Consider the following 23,140-nt stretch of genomic DNA (forward strand, 5'->3'; position numbering starts at 1 on the left):
GTTACGGAAACGCCCACCGTACGAGCACCAACGATTTGCCCATGTTCGAATTCACTTAGCTCCGATATAATGCACCTGCAACTAATGTAACACTCTTTTGACCACGACGGACACTTGCAACGTATTGATGGCATTTCACTGGTGCCGTTGTTGTCAAACAGCGCAACTTCCGGGTTTGGCTAGCATCAGCATTTACGTTCAAGCATGCATTACTCGTGGTTCTTGCGTATATTTGTCCAAGCCCATGTATAATGCTGGTAATTTTATATGTGCTATACATCATACGGGGCAACGGCCTTGCCGCAGTGGAAACACTGGTTCCCGTCAGATCACAGAATTTAAGCGCTGTCGGGCGTGGCCGGCACTTGGATGGGTGACCGTCCGGGCCGCCATGCGCTGTTGCCATTTTTCGGGGTACACTCAGCCTCGTAATGCCAATTGAGGAGCTACTTGACCGAATAGTAGTGGATCCTGTCAAAGAAAACCATCATAACGTCCGTGAGAGTGGTGTGCTGACCACACGCCCCTCCTATCCGCATCCTCAGTTGAGGATGACACAGCAGTCGGATGGTCCCGATGGGCCACTTGTGGCCTGAAGACGGACTGCATACATCATACACTTTCTCGTTGTTTCTGATACTGTACTCTTGTTTCTCATTATTTTAGATGTGTTAAAAACGCATATTATTCCCTGTGTCTGTTTTTTATCGCTTCACACGTTTTTTATTGCGTAGATCCCGGAAACACAAAGTTTCCGCCGTCAGCTCACGAGGCCACCTCGTGATCGGTATGGCGACAGGACACAGGACAGATCGCATTATTTTGTGGTCTTTGGACACCGATAACCGGTAGTGTCCACCTTGAATTACATTGTTATAAAAATGCGGGGAGAAACTGAAGAACCACAGTAGGGGATCTCTGTGCCTATTAACACACAGTATCTTAAATTTATTTACGTTCAGGTTCTGCTGACAGTCCCTGTGGGTCTATTGCATCTACAGACATATCCATAGTCTGCAAACTACTGTTAAGTGAATCGCAGTGGGTACTACCCGATGTACAAGTTGTTAGGGTTTCTTCCCGTTCCATTCGCGCACGGAGCACGGGAATAATAACTATTTAAATGCCTCTGTGAACGCTGTAATTAACTTGATATGTCCCTCACGATCCCTTTGAGAGTGATACGTAGGAAACTGTAGCGTATTCCTAGACTCGTCATTTAAAGCTGATTGCAGAATTTTTGTAAGTAGGCTTTTTCTTGATAGTTTCCTGCTATCTTCAAGTGTTTCTCAGTTCGATTTACTCAGCATCGCCGTGATACTCTCCTATGGGTCAAACAAACCTGTGACTATTGGAGCTGCCCATCTCTGTATTATTTCAGTATCCACTGCTACTCCTGGCTGATAGAGGTCCAGCTCTCTTGAGCAATGCTCTAGGATGGATCGCACAAGTGATTTATAGGCAACCTCTTTTGTATACTGATAACATTACCTTAGTATTCTACCAATGAAACAAAGTGTACTATCTTCTCTACGTGCAACTGAGTCTATTTAATCGTCTCATTTCTGACGCCTACGAAGAGCTACACCCAGGTGTGTGTAGAAGTTAACAGATTCTAATTGTGAGTTCTTGATACTTTAGTCATAAGATACTATGGTATTTAGTTATGTACAGTGCACAATTGTACGTTTGTGAACATCTCAAGCAAGTTTCCAATCTCTGGATCATTCCGAAATCTTATCATGATCGAAATGATCTATATTTTCCAAACAGTACTTCATTATGGTTAACTGCATCACCTGCGAAAAGTGTGAGATTACTATTGATATCGTTTGCAAGAATCATTAGTATACAAAATGAACGGCTATGGTTGCAACATACTTCCCTGGGGCACACCTGAAGTTACTTCTTCATCTGTCGACGACTCTCCAGCCAAAATAACGTGCTCAGTTCAAATGGTGCAAATGGCTCTGAGCACTATGGGACTTAACTGCAGTGGTCATCAGTCCCCTAGAACTTAGAACTACTTAAACCTAACTAACCTAAGGACATCACACACATCCATGCCCGAGGCAGGATTTGATCCTGCAACCGTAGCAGTCGCGCGGTTCCAGACTGTAGCGCCTAGAACCGCTCGGCCACACCGAGCTAGTGACAAATTTCGCTTGATACACGATACGACCGTACTTTTGATAATAAGTTTAGGTCTGGCACTGCGTCAAATGTTTTTCGGGAATTGAGAAGTACTGCATGTACCTGACCACCTTGATCCACGTGGCTTTCAGCATCCCATGTGAGAAAAGTGCGAGTTGGATTTCAGATGATCGATGTTTTCGGTATCCATACTGGTTGGCGTGAAAGAAGTTAATGTGTTCGAGGCACCGCATTACATTTGAGCTCAGACTAATATACTAAGATTCAACAACAAATGGATGCCAAGAAAACTGGACGATAGTTTTGTGGGCCCCTTCTGCTACCTTCCTTGTAGACGGGTATGACCAGTGATGTCATCCAATTACCATACACGGTATTTTAGTTCGAGGGATCTGCGATAGATTTTGGTTGAAAAACGGGCTAACTCAGCCATAAATTCGGTGCGAAATCTGATAAGAATTCCGTCGGGCCGTGGAGCTTTCATCAGTTTCAGGCATTACAACTCTTTCTCCAATATCACTGACACTAATTTATGTTACACTCATGTTTTGTCTCTTTTAGCAGCTTGATACATTACTTAGGGGGAATTTCAATGTGTACCATGTCTCCAGGCACGCAGCTGCAAACAAACACAAAAATAATTTCTTAACTAATTTCTTTCGTGGTGCTAATTGAAACTTCATGACCAATCTTCGTAAAGTGGAATACGTGTTATGGATGTAGATGTAACTGATTAATGATGGATGAAGTTGAATTTCAATTGAATCGCAATGCTACAAGTCGGAAGATAACCCACCAGTTTGGTAGGTTGATATCTGAAACAGGTCCGAAACTGCTTCTCGCAGTCTCACCGAGACGGAACGTTGGAGCTGTGGTCGTCAAACGTTTTTGCCCAAGAGCCAACTTGACACTTTCGGAGGGGGAGTGGGGGGGGGGCACCTCTGGCCCCATATGCACCTATCTTACTATTAGTTGGTAACTTACATAAATTAGTACGTTACGAATCCCCAGTAGAATATCAGTAATAAGGGCGCGGTAAGTCAGTCGCCGGACGGAAGTCGGCACCGTTCGGAACACTTCCTGTCGGCTGTTCCTCTTCTCCCTCTCGTATTTCAACGGCTGGCTGTTGGTACGTCTCGAAACCAAGCGGATTTAACAAAACTATTGTATTCTGTGGCCGTCCTACATCATGATTGGTCTAAACGTAATTCTTGCAATGGCAGGCGTTTAGGTGGCATCCTTTCGATGTTGGTGTACCACCTTTTTTGGTAGTATCTACCCTCTTCTGGCAGCGACATCAAAACTGCGACACTGAAATTGCCTAACGAGGTGTAGTTGTGATGTCGGTGTGAGTTGAAGATTAATAATAGTAACTGTTCTGCATTGCGCAGTATGAGGCGTGATTACAAATGTGTACTAACTGATTTGAATGTCATTCTCCTTCAGTGTTTTGCGTTGTACACAACAGCCTTAATTTAATTTCAGATTCTTTGCTAGAGTGCGCACGGCGTTTTAAGATGACCAGTCTCCATAATGGGCAATCATGAATCCATGTTACTTCCGTATACCATAGCAGGTGATTGTTGCAGGCTTGTGACTTATCAGTATTGGAAGACAAATAATAAAACATCACCCCCACTCACACCATCTAACCCTGCAGCGGCCGCGCTACTTGCGCTCTGTCCCTGAGACAAGCGAGAAACTTCACTCACCTCACATCTGTATCTGCCAACGTCAATTGAAAATTAAGCACTTAATAAAATCTCACTGTCCCTGTCAGTCTTTTTGTTTCTCTTCTGATAACTTACGCAGGCCGCGGTGGTCTCGCGGTTCTAGGCGCGCAGTACGGAACCGTGCGACTGCTACGGTCGCAGGTTCGAATCCTGCCTCGGGCATGGATGTGTGTGATGTCCTTAGGTTAGTTAGGATTAAGTAGTTCTAAGTTCTAGGGGACTGATGACCACAGCTGTTAAGTCCCATATTGCTCAGAGCCATTTGATAACTTACGAGAATGCAGCCGGGTGACGTCGTCGACAACCGCCGATACTTCGACAGGAGCACACCATGCCGTTTTCAAGGCAAAACTGCAGCAAATAAGCGCTGTGCAAGCGAATTTAAAACCTCAGTTTCTAGATAAACTCCGTAAAGATACCACACACAAACACACACAAGCACACACACACGCACACACACACACACACACACACACACACACACACACACACACACACACACACACACACCACACGAACACACACAAGCACGCGCACACACTCACACACACACACACACACACACACACACACACACACACACAAAAACTATAATCTCTAGCGCCCACACGCACACACACACACACACACACACACACACACACACACACACACACACACACACTGTCAACACTAGCGTCATCACAAACCAAAGACGACCGACGTCAGAAGTGCGCTAACGACCAACTATGCACGGGGTAAGTGATGGTAATACCAAGGTGGCACCAAAGTATACGGCCTTTTTCCTTACACAGGGAGTATTTCGAACTGGGCTGGTCGTAGTTTGCGAAAGTATGATGACAAATGTGTTTTTAGACCACCATCTAAGATCGTGGGTCCTTCTAGGTTCCGTGACTTCTACGTTCCGTAAATCTTCGTTTGGTGTCTACGTGCTCCTTGCAGTTGTGGCATGTCATACATTGGCCAGAGTGTCAGGATCGTGGAGGACCGGTGTACTGAGTATATGCGGCACGCACGCTTACAACACCCGAGCAAATCCGGCCATCCGATGGAATATAACGACATGGAGATTCTGGATGGTTGATTGTTTTGGAGGAGGGGACCAAACAGCGAGGTCATCGGTCCCATCGGATTACGGAAGGATGGGGAAGGAAATCGACCGTGCCCTTTCAAAGGAAGCGTCCCGGCGTTTGGCTGGAGTGATTTGGGGAAATCACGTACACTGTGTGATCAAAAGTATCCGGACACTCCCAAAAACATACGCTTTTCATATTAGGTGCATTGTGCTGCCACCCACTGCCATGTACTGCATATCAGCAAACTCAGTAGTCATTAGACATCGTGAGAGAGCAGAATGGGCGCTCCGCGGAACTCACGGGCTTCGAACGTGGTCAGGTGACTGGGTGTCACTTGTATCATACGTCTGTACATGAGATTTCCACACTCCTAAACATCCCTAGGTCCACTGTTCCCGATGTGATAGTGAAGTGGAAACGTGGAGGGACACGTACAGTACAAAAGCGTACATACGGACTTCGTCTGTTGATGACAGAGACCGCCGACAGTTGAAGAGGGCCGTAAAGTGTAATAGGAGACATGAATCCAGGAGGGAGGTGAGAAAATTTGAATTTCACGGTTGAGCGGCTGCTCATAAGCCACACATCACGCCAGTAAATGCCAAACGACGCCTCGTTTGCTCTAAGAAGCGTAAACATTGGACGATTCAACAGTGGAAAAAATTGTGTGGAGGACGAATAACGGTACACAGCGTGGCGATCCGATGGCAGAGTGTGGAACTGGCGAATGCCCGGTGATCGTCATCTGCGAACGTGTGTAGTTCCAACTGTAAAATTCGGAGGCGGTGGTGTTATGGTGTGGTCGTGTTTTTCATGGAGGGGGCTTACAACCCATTGTTGTTTTGCGTGGCACTATCACAGCATAGGCCCACATTGACGTTTTAAGCACCTTCTTGCTCCCCACTGTTGAAGAGCAATTTGGGGATGGCGATTGCATCTTTCAACACGATCATAATGCACGGACTGTCGCGGAGTGGTTACACGACAATAACATCCCTGTAATGGGCTGGCCTGCACAGAGTCCTGAGCTAAATCCTATGGGATGTTTCGGAACGCGACTTCGTGCCAGAACCTCACCGACCGACATCGACACCTCTCCTCAGTGTAGCACTCCGTGGAGAATGGGCTGCCATTCCCCAAGAAACCTTCCAGCACCTGATTGAACGTATGTCTGCGGGTGTGGAAGCTGTCCTCAAGGCTAAGGGTGGGCCAACACCATTTTGAATTCCAACATTACTGATGTAGGGCGCCACGAACTTGTAAGTTGTATTCAGCCAGTTGCCCGGATACCCTTGATCACGTAGTGTAAAACCTAAATCAGGATGGCCGGACGTGGGTTTGAACCGTCGTCCTCCCGAATGCGAGTCCAGTGTCCTAACCATTACGACACCTCGCTCGATGGAGATTCTGGCATGAAATTCCAGCTATTGCTATGGAGTTATTAAGGAAGCTGTTTAAATTAAATTAGCAAGTAACCTTATAAATAGAGATGGTGGTCATTGTTTAGATTCTGCATGGAATCGTGCTCTCTCACTTGTCAAAAAGCAGAGGGACAGAGTTTGTGATAGGCGCACGTTGACTATTAATTTTGCTAACAGTAACTTCTGACGTCAGTCATCTTTGGTTTGTGATGGCGCTAGTGTTAACAGTGTATGTGTGTGTGTGTGTGTGTGTGTGTGTGTGTGTGTGTGTTTGTGTGTAATCTTTACGTAGTTCCTCTGAAAACTGAGGTTTTAAATTCGCTTGCACAGTGCTTACCTGCTGCAGATTTGCCTTGAAAACGGTAGAATGTCTTCCTGTCCGCCGGACGATGTGGCCGTGCGGTTCTTGGCGCTACAGTCTGGAACCGCGTGACCGCTACGGTCGCAGGTTCGAATCCTGCCTTGGGCATGGATGTGTGTGATGTCCTTAGGTTAGTTAGGTTTAAGTAGTGTTAAGTTCTAGGGAACTGATCACTTCAGAAGTTAAGTCCCATAGTGCTCAGAGCCATTTGAACCAATTGTTTTTTTTTTTTTTTTTCATGTTTCTCTCGAAATATCGGCGGTAGTCGACGACGTCATCTCGCTTCATTCTCGTAACTTACTTACATTGCATACGCCGGGAAAAACTAAGGTCTCACATTTTTGTTTCTTACTGAATACGAATACGACACCCTTAAGAGGCTGTTAATGTTAGTTGTCGATTTTAGATTCGGTTGTTAATTATTAGATGCATATTATTATAAAGTACAACTGAGAACAGCGAGTCTCGCGAATACTACATTCGGACTGCACGCGGGCCGCGAGCCGCAGTTTGACGACCACTGAGTTGGAGGGTCCATCAGCTTTTCCTAGTGCCGGAGGGCCAACAGAGGACAACCTGACGCAGCGCAGCCACTGGACGGCGAGGTGAAGCCAGGTCGCGAGATAAGGGGTCCACAGTCCGTGGGGCATCCCTGCTGTCCGCGTTAACACGGAGAGAGGAAGGCGGGCCGGTTCTGCGTAGCAGTAGCGCTCGTGGAGGCCCGGGCAGTGACGTTCCCGGAACGGAAGTCGCCCCGATCGGGCCAGGAGCGCCGCACGTGAAGCCTGACGTCACAGCGGGTGGATGGCTGGCGGGGAGGGGGTAGCGTCGCGTCGCGCTGTGCACAAAACGTGCGCCGCGCGCCGGCCGGCGCACAGTCGTCGGCGGCCACCATCCACCCACCGGCAGCGTACCGCAGAAGCGTCGCCATGGCAACCGTGTGGAGGCTCGCAGTTCTGCTGGCGGTGGCTGCGGCAGAGCCGCTGGGCCCGGCGCCCCCCTCGGGGCGCAGGTTGCCGGCGCCTGCTGAGGCAGAGGTGGAGGACTTGCCGCCGCAGCTGCGGCCGCTGCTGCCACACGCGCCGGAGGTCGGCGACGCCTGCCGCAGAGATACCACTCTATTGGCGGAAGCAGCCCGCAACCGCTCCACGTGGGCCCTCTCCAGTAAGTCCTACTGTCCTTCATTTATAGGGTTGCTTCCGTGGCAAAGTCTGTTATAGGATCGATATATATACCGGGTGATCAAAAAGTCAGCATAAATTTGAAGAATAAATCACGGAATAATGTAGATAGAGACTACAAATTCACATACATGCTTGGAATGACATGGCGTTTTATTAGAACCAAAAAAATACAAACGTTCAAAAGATGTGCGACAGATGGCGCTTCATCTGATCAGAATAGCAATAATCAGCATAACAAAGTAAGACGATGCAAAGATGATGTTCTTTACAGGAAATGCTCAATATGTCCACCATCAAGCCTCATTAATAGCTGTAGTCGAGGAATAATGTTGTGAACACCACTGTAAAGCATGTCCGGAGTTATGGTGAGGCATTGGCGTCGGATGTTGTCTTTCAGCATCCCTAGAGATGTCGGTCGATCACGATACACTTGCGACTTCAGGTAACCCCAAAGCCAATAATCGCACGGATTGAGGTCTGGGGACCTGGGGAGCCAAGCATGACGAAAGTGACAGCTGAGCACACGATCATGACCAAATGATCCGCGCAAGGGATCTTCCACGCGTCTAGCAATACTCTGTTTCTTTTTTTTTTTTTTTTTTTTTGTTCTGATAAAACCCTACGCCATTCCAAGCATGCGTGTCAATTGTTACCTCTCTATCTACATTATTCCGTGGTTTATTAAGTTTTCAAATTTATACTGACTTTTTGATCACCCAGTATATATATATATATATATATATATATATATATATATATATATATATATATCACTGTTATCCTGTATTCTATATACTCGGTGAATTAACCTGCTTCCGTGACCCAATGGTACTAGGAAATGTCAGTAATGTGGGTGGTCTACTTCTCAATTTAAATCTTTTCCCAGATGTATAGCAGGCCTCGTAATAAACTAGACCTACTGCTGTTTCCTTCGTGGGAGACCATATCATAGAGATTTTTTAAGAAATTCCCGACATTTGACTGTCACTGGTTCATTTATTATTCACAATCCCGATTTCTGCCTTGTAGGCATTCTCAAGTACATGTTGAAAAGTTGAAATATCTCTGTCGCCGATGACATATCACAGACAGTTCAGACATATTTTAACTTTTTAACATGCACTTGAGAATGAATACAAAGTCGAAATCATGAATGTGTAAAATAAATGAACAATTGACAGTTACATGGCAAAACCTTCTTTAAAAAATGTATTATAGGTCAATCGGTTCTTGGTAGAATATTTTATACACTACAAATGGGAACACACGCGTCACCGATGTAATATTCTAGAATATTTATTATTTTTTTTTCACAACAGGCCTTCGCCTGTTACGTCATCGTCCGGTACAATGATAAATATGTGTGAATGCGAAATTTTTGCTGAATCAAACATTTTAAAGCAGTGCATCTGCAGAGTATATTAGTTTGCTTCCAAAGCTGACCATATTTTAAACTAACGCATCTACAGAGCACCTCAATTCGTTTCCAGAGATGCGTCTTTGGAAACGAAAGAGATACTCCGTAGAGGCCCTATTTTAAATCCTCTGATCTACAAAAATTTCTCAGTCGTATGGTTATTGGTTCAAAATGGTTCAAATGGCTCTGAACACTATGGGACTTAACATCTGTGGTCATCAGTCCCCCAGAACTTAGAACTACTTAAATCTAGCTAACCTAAAGACATCACACACATCCATGCCCGAGGCAGGATTCGAACCTGCGACCGTAGCAGTCGCGCGGTTCCGGGCTGAGCGCCTAGAACCGCTCGGCCAGTATGTTTATTGAAAGAACTAATTACTTACATGTGGACTGCATATACATTCCAATTTCTGGGACATAGATCACTAAATAAAATTGGAATATACATTCATTCCATAAGCAAGTAATAGTACACAGTCAATTTATGCCTCATATAAGTAAAAAAAAATGTTGGAGCGTAACCCACGTGTAAATTTCACTGCAGAACTCGATCAGCTAGCTTTTTTTTCACCGGCACATACAGCAAAAACATCATACATCTAGCTTATGAAGGCATACAAAATAGTGTTTAATTGATAAATGTGTGCTCGATGATAGCAAAATACTGCCGAAACTCGTCTGTTGCAGTAAATATTGCTGTTAAAGGTGAATGAAGCAGCAAATTGTGTTCTTTGCAAAATTTTATTGTAATTTATGAATTAAGTTTCCGTCAGAGTTGCAAAGAATATTTTTATTAGTGACTAGTTTCGAACTTTTCGTTCATTTTCAAACATTCTGCGTGCACAAATTACAGCAATGCAATAAAGATGCAATAAAGATGAAAATATTGTATTTCACGTTTTGCTAAGGTCATTGTATCCTCTAGTATAGGAAATGGTTTGAGAATGAAGCACGAAACTAGTCACTAACTAAGATATTATTTACAGCTCTGATGGAAATCTTAATTAATTAATTACAAATATAGTGATTTGCTGATATTGATACCAACACAATATTGAAAGTACGTAAATTTTGTTTTGTTTTTAATTAAGGTGATTATTTTCTTTGCTCTTGGTTTCACCGGTGCTGAGAATGTGATACATGATTCCACTAGGACTATATACACTGTGAAAATATTATGCCATGTGAAAGATTTCAGACATCCTCAGGCTCCATTTATCCATGTCGATTAAAGCATAAACGACCGTCTCTCTAGCCGAATAGTTGGCGTTGCTGAATTCGGTGCGAAAGGACTCTGGTTCGGTTCCCGGCTTTCCTCGGGTTTTTGCCGGCCGAAGTGGCCGTGCGGTTAAAGGCGCTGCAGTCTGGAACCGCAAGACCGCTACGGTCGCAGGTTCGAATCCTGCCTCGGGCATGGATGTTTGTGATGTCCTTAGGTTAGTTAGGTTTAACTAGTTCTAAGTTCTAGGGGACTAATGACCTCAGCAGTTGAGTCCCATAGTGCTCAGAGCCATTTGAACCATTTGAACCTCGGGTTTTTGAAAGATCGGGAGGTCCGGAACAGTGTTCACTCAGCCATCTTAGGAAAAATGACGATATGCATGAATAAAGAAGCACCAGCGCCATCAGGATTGATCTACTGGCAATAACGGCTGGAGGGATTGGCGTCATGAGGATCACATGTCCCAAGGTTATAGGGCGCTTGTTGCACGCTGCAGTTTGTCAGTCCGTCAGTGGTGTTTACCGTATTACTCATACTGGAAGGAATCTTTCGCCACAGTGTTTCTCAAAGCACATAGCACAGTTGCGGTTGGCGCAGTGCTTAAAATTTCGTAAATCATTTGAAGTAAACTCTCTGCTCGTCCCTTCACCAAGTTTTCAGTTAATTGTGGTTCCTGTCATCAACCAGACCCAGCTAATGAGCTAGTGCTGTGCCTCTGGTGACATCGACATAGAAAGCATGTCGAACTCTAAGCTTCACATCCCTTTCATAGCGTTCAGAACATTTCTGAGCTTAAGACTGCAGTTTCATTACACGCAGTACGAAACAGAATCGACCATTACGCTTACTTTAAGACGTAAGCATACATTTATGAAGCTGATATCTGGCTTTATGGGTGACACTTCACTTGATGGTACTATTTCCCCGAGCCACCCGCAGATCGGATTTTTAGATGTGGTGAAGAGACGTCGACTCGCTGTAGCGAATAGCAGCAGTTACGTGACCTTGTTGAGACGATTCACGCGCCCAGCTCGAAAGGAACTCCACGCTTTTTTGTTTGAACGACTCATAAGTCACAAAACAGTGTACTGGCAATTACGAAAATAACTGATTAAAAATTTTTATGTACACATGTTTAGGATTCACTTTAGGCAGTCAAACATCCATTAACCGGCGCACTTCGAGTATCCTGTAGGTTGGTGGCAGAATTCAGAATCTGTTCAGTCGTTTTAAACGTGGAATTTATGGTCAGTGTAGTGGCGTGTATGTCTTACATGTAAATTTACCGCCTATTTCAAATGTTCCCTTAGAAATGAAGGTCGGGATTGGATCACAACTCTCCCAGTTTAATTCCCGTGCCACTGCAAAGAGGAGTGATATACGACTGGGTATTAATGTCAATGGCGTCGAGAAACAGCTGAAATCACTAAAGCTGAACAAGGAACCGGGACTCGATGGAATTCTTATCAGATTCTAGAATATCATCACAATGTGATTTAAAAGTCTTGGCCCAGTCGTATTCAGGGATATGGCAGGAATGACCATTCGGAGCAAAAAAGTCTACTAAACATAGGTTCCAAAATGCATACCTTAAGAGTTACGAGCACTTACTCATATCCGATATTTTAAAACGGATCTCTTCTACCGCAAACTCTTTGCTTTCCATATTTTGGGACGAGGTAGTAAAGGCCAAAACAAGTAAAAACTGTTTAGTTAAAATGGACTCTAAGGTGCATACCTCGAGACCTATGAGCACTTTTCAAGGAGGAGAGGTGTGTTTCACAGCAGAAGTTGAAGAAGCGGTCATGGCTTTTAAGGTATGCACTTCAGAGCCCATGCACTTTTCTTTTTCTTCTTGTGTTGGTCCATACTACAATTTTTCATAATATGGAAAGCAATGAGCTTGCAGTAGAAAAGATTTGTTTCACAGTATCGAAGACGAAGAAGAGCTCAGAGATCTTAAAGTGTGCATTTTAATGCCCATATTTATTAGACTTTTTTGCTTCGAATGACCCTTCCTGTCATATCCTTGAATGCAACTTTGTCCTATGGGAGAAGACAACTGAATCACTAATGTAGATTTTGTCCTATAGGACATGACATTTGAAACACCTTGTTTATCTGTACTGAATCTTAGAACGTATTCTGAGCTGCACTAGCATAAATTTCGTAAACATCGGTCATGAATATCCAATTCACGCTATTCTCGTATGGCATCCTGAAAGCCACGGATCAAAGCAACCAGGTAGATGCAGTATTTCCTGACTTTCGAAAAGCATTTGACTCAGTGATACACCAATGCTTGTAATTAAAAGCACGATCATGTGGGGCCGTGAAACGAAATTTGTGTCTGGACTGAGGAATTCTTTGTGGCGAGAACGTGCGTCCGCGAGTCCGCAACAGGTGCAGAAGTAAATTCATTCGTGCCCCAGGGAAGTGTTGGGATCCTAGCTGTTCAATTTGTACATCAATGGGTTGTCAGATGACATTAATAGTAAACTCTGACTTTTTGCAGATGTTGCAGTTATCTATAATAAGAAAAAAAGCTGCACGAATGTCAAATCACATCTTGATAAGATTTAAAAGTGGTGCCAAGTTTTTGCACTTTACGAAACGAGAAAATCTAGTGTCATTTGACTACAACATCAGCGAGTCACAATTTGAATCAGTCAGTTTTGACATACCTGTCTTCAACAATTTGTAGGGATGTTATGTGAAATGTTCATAGCGAATCGTATGCTGCCGTTCCCCTGTTACTTTGACATTTATTTTCTAGATCTTTCTTCGTAGTGACGTAAATGGCAACCCACTTACATCTGTGATTGTTAAAGGGAAACCTTTCGAATGCAGCAGGGATAGACGCAGACTAGTTGGTCTTTCGTGTCATTCTCGCAAGTTCTGCATTCACCAGTTTGACTCTCGTCAGAGACCTCTGTGGTTACAGTAAAGGGAAAAGAGTTTCCTGAAATATTGTACCATGCGTCCCTCATATTATTTTAATATATTTTATTGTTGCAGCTAAATCCGCTACATTCCGCTGATGAAGCGTATCGTTCTCACATTCCCGTGGAACCTTGAACATTGAGTAGAAAATTAAGTTATTAAAACGAGAAACGATGCACGTAAAGGGCGAACTAGATACTCGGTATACTAGTGGATGCAGAATACGATAAATTTTAAAAATCTGATGAATTATTTGCTAAATGTTTTCGTTTGGTCATCCGAATGAATTTAATTGGCACATATTATACTTTGAAAAGATGTAAATTTCAATGTTTCACAAACTACACTATTGTGTGGAGTAACAGACTTCTTCCCCGTCAGATGATGTGTTCTCAGCAGCGCTATTTCACGAAAGCACTGAGATCTTACAACGTTGGCGTCTGGCTAAAACTAGAGTTGTGCTCTACCGAAACTACAGTTCGGTAGTTTTGGTACACTACTTAAATGACGGAGTAAATGATAGGATTGTCGGTAGGATTGGTAGAATATACCGGGTGATCAAAAAGTCAGTATAAATTTGAAAACTGAGTAAATCACGGAATAATGTAGATAGAGAGGTACAAATTCACATACATGGGGTTTTATTAGAACCAAAAAAATACAAAAGTTCAAAAACTGTCCGACAGATGGCGCTTCACCTGATCAGAATCGCAATAATTAGCATCACAAAGTAAGACAAAGCAAAGATGATGTTCTTTACAGGAAATGCTCAATATGTCCACCATCATTCCACAACAATAGCTGTAGTCGAGGAATAATGTTGTGAACAGCACCGTAAAGCATGTCCGGAGTTATGGTGAGGCATTGGCGTTGGATGTTGTCTTGCAGCATCCCTAGAGATGTCGGTCGATCACGATACACTTGCGACTTCAGGTAACCCCAAAGCCAATAATCTCACGGACTGAGGTCTGGGGATCTGGGAGGCGAAACATGACGAAAGTGGCGGCTGAGCACACGATCATCACCAAACGACGCGCGAAAGAGATCTTTCACGCGTCTAGCAATATGGGGTGGAGCGCCATCCTGCATACACATCGTACGTTCCAGCAGGTGTTTATCAGCCAGGCTGTGGATGATGCGATTCTGTACATATCGGCGTACCTCTCACCCGTCAGGGTAGCAGTCACTGACGTTTTGCTGTCCAGCGCCATCTGTCGGACATTTTGTGAACTTTATTTTTTTTTTTTTTTGTTCTAATAAAAACCCATTCATTCGAAGCATATGTGTCAATTTTTACCTCTCTATCTACATTATTCCGTGGTTTATTAAGATTTCAAATTTATATTGACTTCTTGATCACCCGGTATATAAGTTATTTTGCAGCCAATAGAATGTAACCTGTACTGACATCAAAAGTAATTGCTTTGGTTCCATAAAAGCGTGGACACAATGCGATCAAATAATTGTTATTACTTATAAATTATAATTTATATTCCATAAGGATATATTTTACTCAATCGAATGTTCACCATGATCAAAAGCAGGAGTTTCCTGTTGTTATTGATAAATGCAAATGTTATTTAAAAACTGAAACACTTTTATGTAGTTTCAACGAAGTATTGAAGCGATATCTGATATATTTTCATTTTGATTTTTTTTTTATTTTACATTTTTACCGAGGAAATTGTGTTTTCTAGCGCTGTATGATAAATCTACATTGTTTTCTTTATTATTACTACAATATCCCTCTGTTTCGTGTACCAAAATCAACAATTTTCGAATAAAGCCTGAATTAAACATTGACAATTTCAGTTTCACTGTAAATACTGTTTATTTTTAAGTATCAAACAAGAGAATAATGATGTAGAACAAAAATTTTCCACAGCTTACGTGGCCCTTTATAAACCCCGACTTAATTTCTAGACGTTTCACTGCTTCCACTTTTTAGGGACATTTAGTAAGATACCGATCGCAAACGTAAAAAAAGTTATTGTTATGATGTAACGACAGATAGGTATGCAACACACACGACATACAGGTAACGCGGTCACGACATTAACTGACCAAAGCTACTAGGAAGTGGTATGCGTGGAAAGCGCAAGATGTGACGAAGCTGCACGTCGCGGCTCGTATGCTGCTGGACATAGTCTGACATAGAGGTGGCGGGTGTTGCAGTGGTGGACGCGTCCAACCGGCGGCTGGCGCCAGGGGTGCTCTCCGGCAACACAGACCTGCTGGGCGCCTACGACCAGTGCGTGCAGACCAGGGGGCCCGCCTTCAAGGCCCGCTACTGCCTCGCCACGGTGCACCTCTCAGGGGTGAGTCACTTATCTCTACATTTATCGACACTCTGCGCCACCTCGGTGGTGGAGTGTTCTTCTGGTGCCACTACCTCCCGCCGCCCCCCCCCCCCCCCGCCCTTTCGTATTACACTCTCTAATAACGCGAGTGACGAATTAGTTTTGGTAATGCTTCATATTAACTCCAATTTCTGAGATTTTCTCGAAGCCCCCATTTCGCGACGCGACACGTATGTGGGAAGTAGTGCAGCACTATGTTGCCCGACTTTTCCCATGACGTACTCCCTCGTAATTTCAATAGTAAACCTCTCCGTATAAGCAACGCCTTTCTAGTAGCGTCTGATACTGGAATTTGTTGGTCATGTCTGTAAAGCTCTCGCGCCGACGAAACGATCCCATAACGAAACGCGTCACTCTTCATTGGATGTTGTCTATCTGTCCTCTCAGTCCATCCCGGTGACGGTCCCACACCGATGAGCAGTACTTAAGAATCATCAGAACAAAGTGTTTTGCATGCCACTTCTTTCGTCAATGAATTGCATTTTTAACGTTTTTTTTGATGAATCGCAGCCTGGTATCTCCTTTTCCTACAAGGACTATTCGGAAAGTAAAGTCCGATCGGTCGTGAAATGGAAACCACAGTGAAAATAAAAAATGTTTTGTTTGCGACATCTTCTCTGCATCGTACCTGCGCCTGCTTAGACATTTGTCGTAGCGTTATACAACTTTATCAATATCGTCCTTATAGAAGACAGCCGTCTGTGCTTTCCGACACGTCTCTGCGCCAATGGTTCATGTAAGCAGAAATGAACTTCAGAGGGAGGCGAGTCCGGGTTGTATGGGGGACGATCAAACACCTCCCACTGAAAACGCTGCAGGCACGCCCTCAGTGCCCCTGCAGTGTGAGGCCGAGACAGTTGCGTTATTTGGGGTTGCATGATATCAGGCGAAACCTCTCAGCCTGCACTCAGACTTTGTGGGATACGCTTATTGTTTTAGACTTCTTCACGTGTTCACTGTGTGCTCAGAACTGAAAAGAGCGATGTGACGCGATCGACAGGCTTATTAGAGATACTGCCCAGTACGTTTGTGCAAAGCTTGATCGGACTTTCACTGTCGTTTTTTCCCATTTCGCGACCAATCGGACCTTACTTTCCAAATAGCTCTCGTATAATTTGTTTTGCGTGGTCATTCCACTCTAGGGTGTTGTGGATGGTTACACCTAGGTACTTGACAGTGGTTAGTGTTTCCACAGATTTTTCACCAATACTGTAATCGTTGTTGTTATGGTCTTCAGCCCAGAGACTGGTTTGATGCAGCTCTCCATGCTACTCTATCCTGTACAAGCTTCTTCATCTCCCAGTACCTACTGCAACCTACATCCTTCTGAATCTGCTTATTGTATTCATCTCTTGGTCTCGCTCTTCGATTTTTACCCTCCACGCTGCCCTCCAATACTAAATTGGTGATTCCGTGATGCCTCAGAACATGTCCTACCAACCGATTCCTTCTTCTAGTCAAATTGTGCCACAAATTTCTCTTCTCCCCAATTCTGTTCAGTACTTCCTCCTCATTAGTTATGTGATCTACCCATCTACATTCCCTGAACTGAGGTTTATAAGTCTTTTCTGTGCAACTAAGTCTGTTTGTATTTTAGAGGCGTTAACTTGGAAACCTGATAAGGGAAGTGAGTCAGCATTCACATGCTCGATGGCCACACAGCTTTCTAAGACTTGCACTTCGATATAAGTGAGACACAACCGCATTACGCCATTAGAAGATGAGTAAAGACCCAAAACGCATATTACCATTAATAAGGATATAGAGGAAGTGGTCAGTTGTTGCAATTTTTCAAGTTCTTTAATCCACAGCTTCGGATACCAATCACCAGTATAATAAATTAAAAGTACAGTATCTGAACAAAAGTATCCAGACACTTATTAGTGGACGTCAATATGGCGAGTGTCCGGCCTTCGCCTTTACAACAGCCTGAATCCTGCTGGGGACACTTTCAGTCAACTGTCTGAAAACCTGTGAAGGAATGGCAATCCATTATTACTCAAAAGCCGAAACCACCGAAGGTAGCAATGCTGGACGCTGGTATCTGGAGCGATATCGACATTCTTACCAGCCACGAAGGTGTTCCACTGATTCAGGTAGAGACTACCGGCAGGCCAGTCCATTTCAGTAATATTATTGTCCACAAACCATTCCCTCAAAGATGCTGCTTTAGACAGAGTGCATAGTCATGATGATACAGTCGTCACTTCTAAACTTTTCCTCTACTATACACAGTACACCATGCTGTAAAATGTCTTCGCATGGTTCCTAATCCAGTTATTCCTTAAGCGCAATAAATGGATCAAATCCTAAGCAAGAAAAATGTCCCTGCCCCGTAACACCTCTCCTCCGTGTCTCACTGTTGGCACTGCACCTGATGTGAGGCATTCACGAAGCCCATACCCTTCCACTGGATTGTCATACGCAATATTGTGATGCATCACTCCAAATCACTTGTTTCCAGTCATACATTGTTCACTGGCGTCGCTCTTTACTCCGCCTGAAGCGTCACTTTACACTGACTGACCATCATGCACAGCCATTGTGTTAGATGGATCGCTCGTGGCACTTTGAGCTCACGAGTAATTCCTTCCAATGATTTCATGCGATCTTCACAGCCACCATCCACCATGTTCGCCACTGCCCGTCCGTCAGTACACGAGGTCTGCCTAGTCTTAGTTTAGCTGTTATTTAGATCCACGATCGAAGTCCATGAGCTCTTCTGACCCATCAATTCTTCTGTTACTGCTCCTCTACTGACAACGCAGTAATCCCCGCCTCCTTTCACATTGGCAGCTCCGATTATCGTTATATCTAGTGGCGACTTCCTCATTACATCGGATTGTTTATTCCGAGGTAGAGAGTGCTCTCGATGAACGGCTGAGGGTAGTGAGCCTAGTGTTGAAGGTATCGATGAGAACTGTTGTTGCTAGCAGTGTGCTCGGACTGGAGCGCGGTCTACGTGTTGCAGGGTGCGGCTGACGGGCGGCGCTTGCGTTGGGGTACGTGCGTGCCAGCGACGTGCTCGGCGAGCGACGTGTCCGCGCAGCTGATGGTGGCTTTGCCCGCTGCACTGGGCCAGGACGCTAGCGTCCACATCTCGCCGGATGACTGCGCCACCGCCGACGGCATGCCCTTGGAGCCCGCAGACTGGTGCTTCGTGTGAGTACCCCCACCATCACCTGTTCTTCTTCTACTTCCTCAGCGTCTATGTCAAATAAAAGAACTTCCTTCAATCTAGCTCGCAGTCACTCACTGATCAGTCTGGCCTGGCAACGGGAGACAGCAAAACGAAAGCTGAAATTTTAAATTTAGCATTTGAGAAATCTTTCACGCAGGAGGATCGTACAAACATACCGCCGTTTGAGTCTCGTACAGATTCCCGTATGGAGGACATAGTGATGTCCCTGGGGTTGTGAAGCAGCTGAATGGGTTGAAATAAATAAATCGCCAGGTCCCGATGGGTTCCAATTCGGCTTTACAGAGAGTACTCTATTGCATTGGCTCCTTACTTAGCTTGCATTTATCGCGAATCTCTTGCCCAACGTAAAGTCCTGAGCGACTGGAAAAAAGCGCAGGTGACGCCTGTATATAAGAAGGGTAGAAGGACGGATCCTCAAAATTACAGACCAATATCCTTAACACCGGTTTGTTGCAGGATTCTCGAACGTATTCTCAGTTCGAATATAATGAATTTCCTTGAGACAGCGAAGTTGCTGTCCATGCATCAGCACAGCTTTAGAAAGAATCGCTCCTGCGAAAGGCAACTCGCCCTTTTTTCACATGATATCTTGCGAACCATGGATGAAGGGTATCAGACGGATGGCATATTCCTTGACTTCCGGAAAGCGTTTGACTCGGTGCCCCACTGCAGACTCCTAACTAAGGTAGAGCATATGGGATTGGTTCCCAAGTATGTGAGTGGCTCGAAGACTTCTTAAGTAATAGAACCCAGTACGTTTTCCTCGATGGTGAGTGTTCATCGGAGGTGAGGGTATCATCTGGAGTGCCCCAGGAAAGTGTGGTAGGTCCGCTGTTGTTTTCTATCTACATAAATGATCTTTTGGATAGGGTGGATAGCAATGTGCGGCTGTTTGCTGATGATGCTGTGGTGTACGGGAAGGTATCGTCGTTGAGTGACTGTAGGAGGATACAAGATGACTTGGACAGGATTTGTGATTGGTGTAAAGAATGGTAGCTAACTCTAAATACAGATAAATATAAATTAATGCAGATGAATAGGAAAAAGAATCCCGTAATGTTTGAATACTCTATTAGTAGTTTAGCGCTTGACACAGTCACGTCGATTAAATATTTGGGCGTAACATTGCAGAGCGATATAAAGTGAGACAAGCATGTAATGACAGTTGTGGGGAAGGCGGATACTCGTATTCGGTTCATTGATAGAATTTTGGGAAGATGTGTTTCATCTGTAAAGGAGACCGCTTATAAAACACTAATACGACCTATTCTTGAGTGCTGGTCGAGCGTTTGGGATCCCTATCAGGTCGGATTGAGGGAGGACGTAGAAGCAATTCAGGGGCGGGCCGCTAGATTTGTTACTGGTAGGTTTGATCATCACGCGAGTGTTACGGAAATGCTTCAGGAACTCGGGTGGGAGTCTCTGGAGGAAAGGAGGCGTTCTTTTCGTGAATCGCTACTGAGGAAATTTAGAGAACCAGCATTTGAGGCTGACTGCAGTACAATTTTACTGCCGCCAACTTATATTTCGCTGAGAGACCACAAAGATAAGATAAGAGAGATTAGGGCTCGTACACAGGCATATAGGCAGTCATTTTTCCCTCGTTCTGTTTGGGAGTGGAACAGGGAGAGAAGATGCTAGTTGCGGTACGAGGTACCCTCCGCCACGCACCGTATGGTGGATTGTGGAGTATGTATGTAGATGTAGATGTAGCTCTCACTCACTCTCTCTCTCTCTCTCTCTCACTGCACTAGTCGCGTTGTTGTGCGAAAAAAATGGCCTTTTATGTTTAGAAGATTTTCGAGAGTGCAAAACATTTCGATCTTATCACCACAGTCGCCCATAGCTGGCAATATGGTATGAAGCGGTAATCAACAGTGTGCTTGTAAGTGAGAAGCTGGACGGAGCCAAATTTGCACAGTGCTCGCTCTGCGTGCATTGTCTAATTGGTGATACCTCCGAATATCCATACTTGTGTCGAGAATAAAACGCCATTTGGAATTCGAAATGAATGATAGTGGATCTCATCAGCAGGACGGCGCCTCACACAACCACAACATCACAGTTGTTGGAAACCAGACGATGAATACTTCTTACATGGCAAACATTACAGCTACGTGTGGCGGGCTGGGCACTTCGCGTCCTATGCCTTACAGGCTGCACATCTCCGTGAAAATCATCACTGGTATCTAACGAAGCGCTCACGAAGGAGATACAAACTTTGAAATGGAAATGAAGTCCCATGGTTCTTGACAGAGCGTAGGGGAACGATGCGGGAGACCCGCACCGCCGTACTAGGCAGGGTCCTAATCGAGGTGGTTTGCCGTTGACTTCCTTCGACCGTAATGGGGATGAATGATGACGCAGCAACACCCACTCATCTCGGGGCAGGTGAAAATTCCTGACCCCTCCGGTAATCGAAACCAGGACCCCGTGCTCGGGAAGCAAGAACGCTACCGCGAGACCACGAACGGTGGACCCCAGGTACAAACATACCTCTCATAATTTCATCTGCCTTATAATGTCCTCACCTTAAACCGAGACCAAGCCTCTCCGACCTGCATTCTCAACCCCAGACCCAGTTACCTGACCTCCCGCACCCCTCCCCCTCCGTGCATTCTACAAACTATGGAAGAGAATTAGCTACTTAAACGTTTTATAATCAATACATCCGTGTGTCTGTGAGAGAGGCCAGTAACTCAAGGAACATTAGGTGTGTTAGGCATATTCAAAAATCCAGCATATTAGGCTGTGAAAGGGTTAATTTGTTTCATTTTAACAGCAGATTCCTTTAATTTGAACACCCTCAAATCAAATCGACGTCGACGCTGGAAATGATTTCCATTGATCTGACTCAGATAAGAGTACAGCATCGAACTGCCAGCGTTATTTTCAACGTGGCCTAAACAAAGACAGTATACGGAAATCATTAGAGTGATTGGTGCCCGGCCACTGCCAGTGTCTTTGCCTCAACAGAATCTGGGACTGTAACAAGCACCAACAGCAGCGATGGTCTTCCGATGGTACATCACACTCGTCTTGGTCTCCAGCAGTATCCAGCGTCATCCGATTTTAACGTTCACCTTTTGTCACAATGAAAGTAATATACCTCGCGCTGGCTCTGATTTACTGTCTCTAAACTTGAAATTTATTCTTTGTTACAGGGCGCTGATGGTCATGTTTGGAGTGGCCTTAGTGGGCTCCACTGTCTTCGATGTGTTCTTTTCCGAGAAAGTGGACATTAAGAAAGGTAAGGCTTGCACGACTCATGGAACAATAAACTACTTGTATTGCAGTAATGGCACTGAGTATTTCAAATGCCGCATATAATTACACTGCGTGAATGTCAAAGTCAGAATTCTTGTAAAAACAGAAAACTTTAACGTAGTATCATCCAGGATTTCAGCATTAATAGTACATCGGATGTTTACAGATGCCGAAAATACTGAGTTATGAAACGAGAACACCATAAAGAATGAGAGACGTACGTGTTAGTTTAAATTGAAAGTAACGATGATGAAATGGTTTTAGTAGTAATCGGTTATTTTATTTCAGTCCAGACTGCGCGAACATACAAGTGGTTATGACCGTTTTCTGTCGTTACCGGCCATTTTCAGATCTAGATTGGTTGATTACAATGTAGAATGCCACAATTCTTGACGCAAATTGCAAAATTTTTGACTAAAGACGGTATTTTGTGACTACCGAGTTTAGAAGACAATATAAACTCCTGGAAATTGAAATAAGAACACCGTGAATTCATTGTCCCAGGAAGGGGAAACTTTCTTGACACATTCCTGGGGTCAGATACATCACATGATCACACTGACAGAACCACAGGCACATAGACACAGGCAACAGAGCATGCACAATGTCGGCACTAGTACAGTGTATATCCACCTTTCGCAGCAATGCAGGCTGCTATTCTCCCATGGAGACGATCGTAGAGATGCTGGATGTAGTCCTGTGGAACGGCTTGCCATGCCATTTCCACCTGGCGCCTCAGTTGGACCAGCGTTCGTGCTGGACGTGCAGACTGCGTGAGACGACGCTTCATCCAGTCC

At 44.6% G+C, this 23,140-nt stretch overlaps 1 protein-coding gene and 1 pseudogene across 1 annotated transcript in view; both read left to right on the top strand.

Moving 5' to 3' along the window:
- Positions 1-287: 287 nt before the first annotated feature.
- Positions 288-405, top strand: LOC124709469 (annotated as a pseudogene).
- A 7,230-nt stretch (positions 406-7,635) lies between these two features.
- The window catches only part of LOC124805245 (O-acyltransferase like protein-like), a 36,784-nt gene continuing 21,279 nt past the window's right edge, over positions 7,636-23,140 (top strand). Inside the window, exons 1-4 of the mRNA XM_047265756.1 lie at positions 7,636-7,909; positions 15,690-15,832; positions 18,846-19,036; positions 22,241-22,326. Coding sequence (XP_047121712.1) covers positions 7,675-7,909; positions 15,690-15,832; positions 18,846-19,036; positions 22,241-22,326 — 655 coding nt within the window. The 5' untranslated portion in view covers positions 7,636-7,674. The remainder of the gene's footprint in view (positions 7,910-15,689; positions 15,833-18,845; positions 19,037-22,240; positions 22,327-23,140) is intronic.

Source organism: Schistocerca piceifrons, chromosome 7 (assembly GCF_021461385.2).
Source record: "Schistocerca piceifrons isolate TAMUIC-IGC-003096 chromosome 7, iqSchPice1.1, whole genome shotgun sequence".
Taxonomy (NCBI): domain Eukaryota; kingdom Metazoa; phylum Arthropoda; class Insecta; order Orthoptera; family Acrididae; genus Schistocerca; species Schistocerca piceifrons.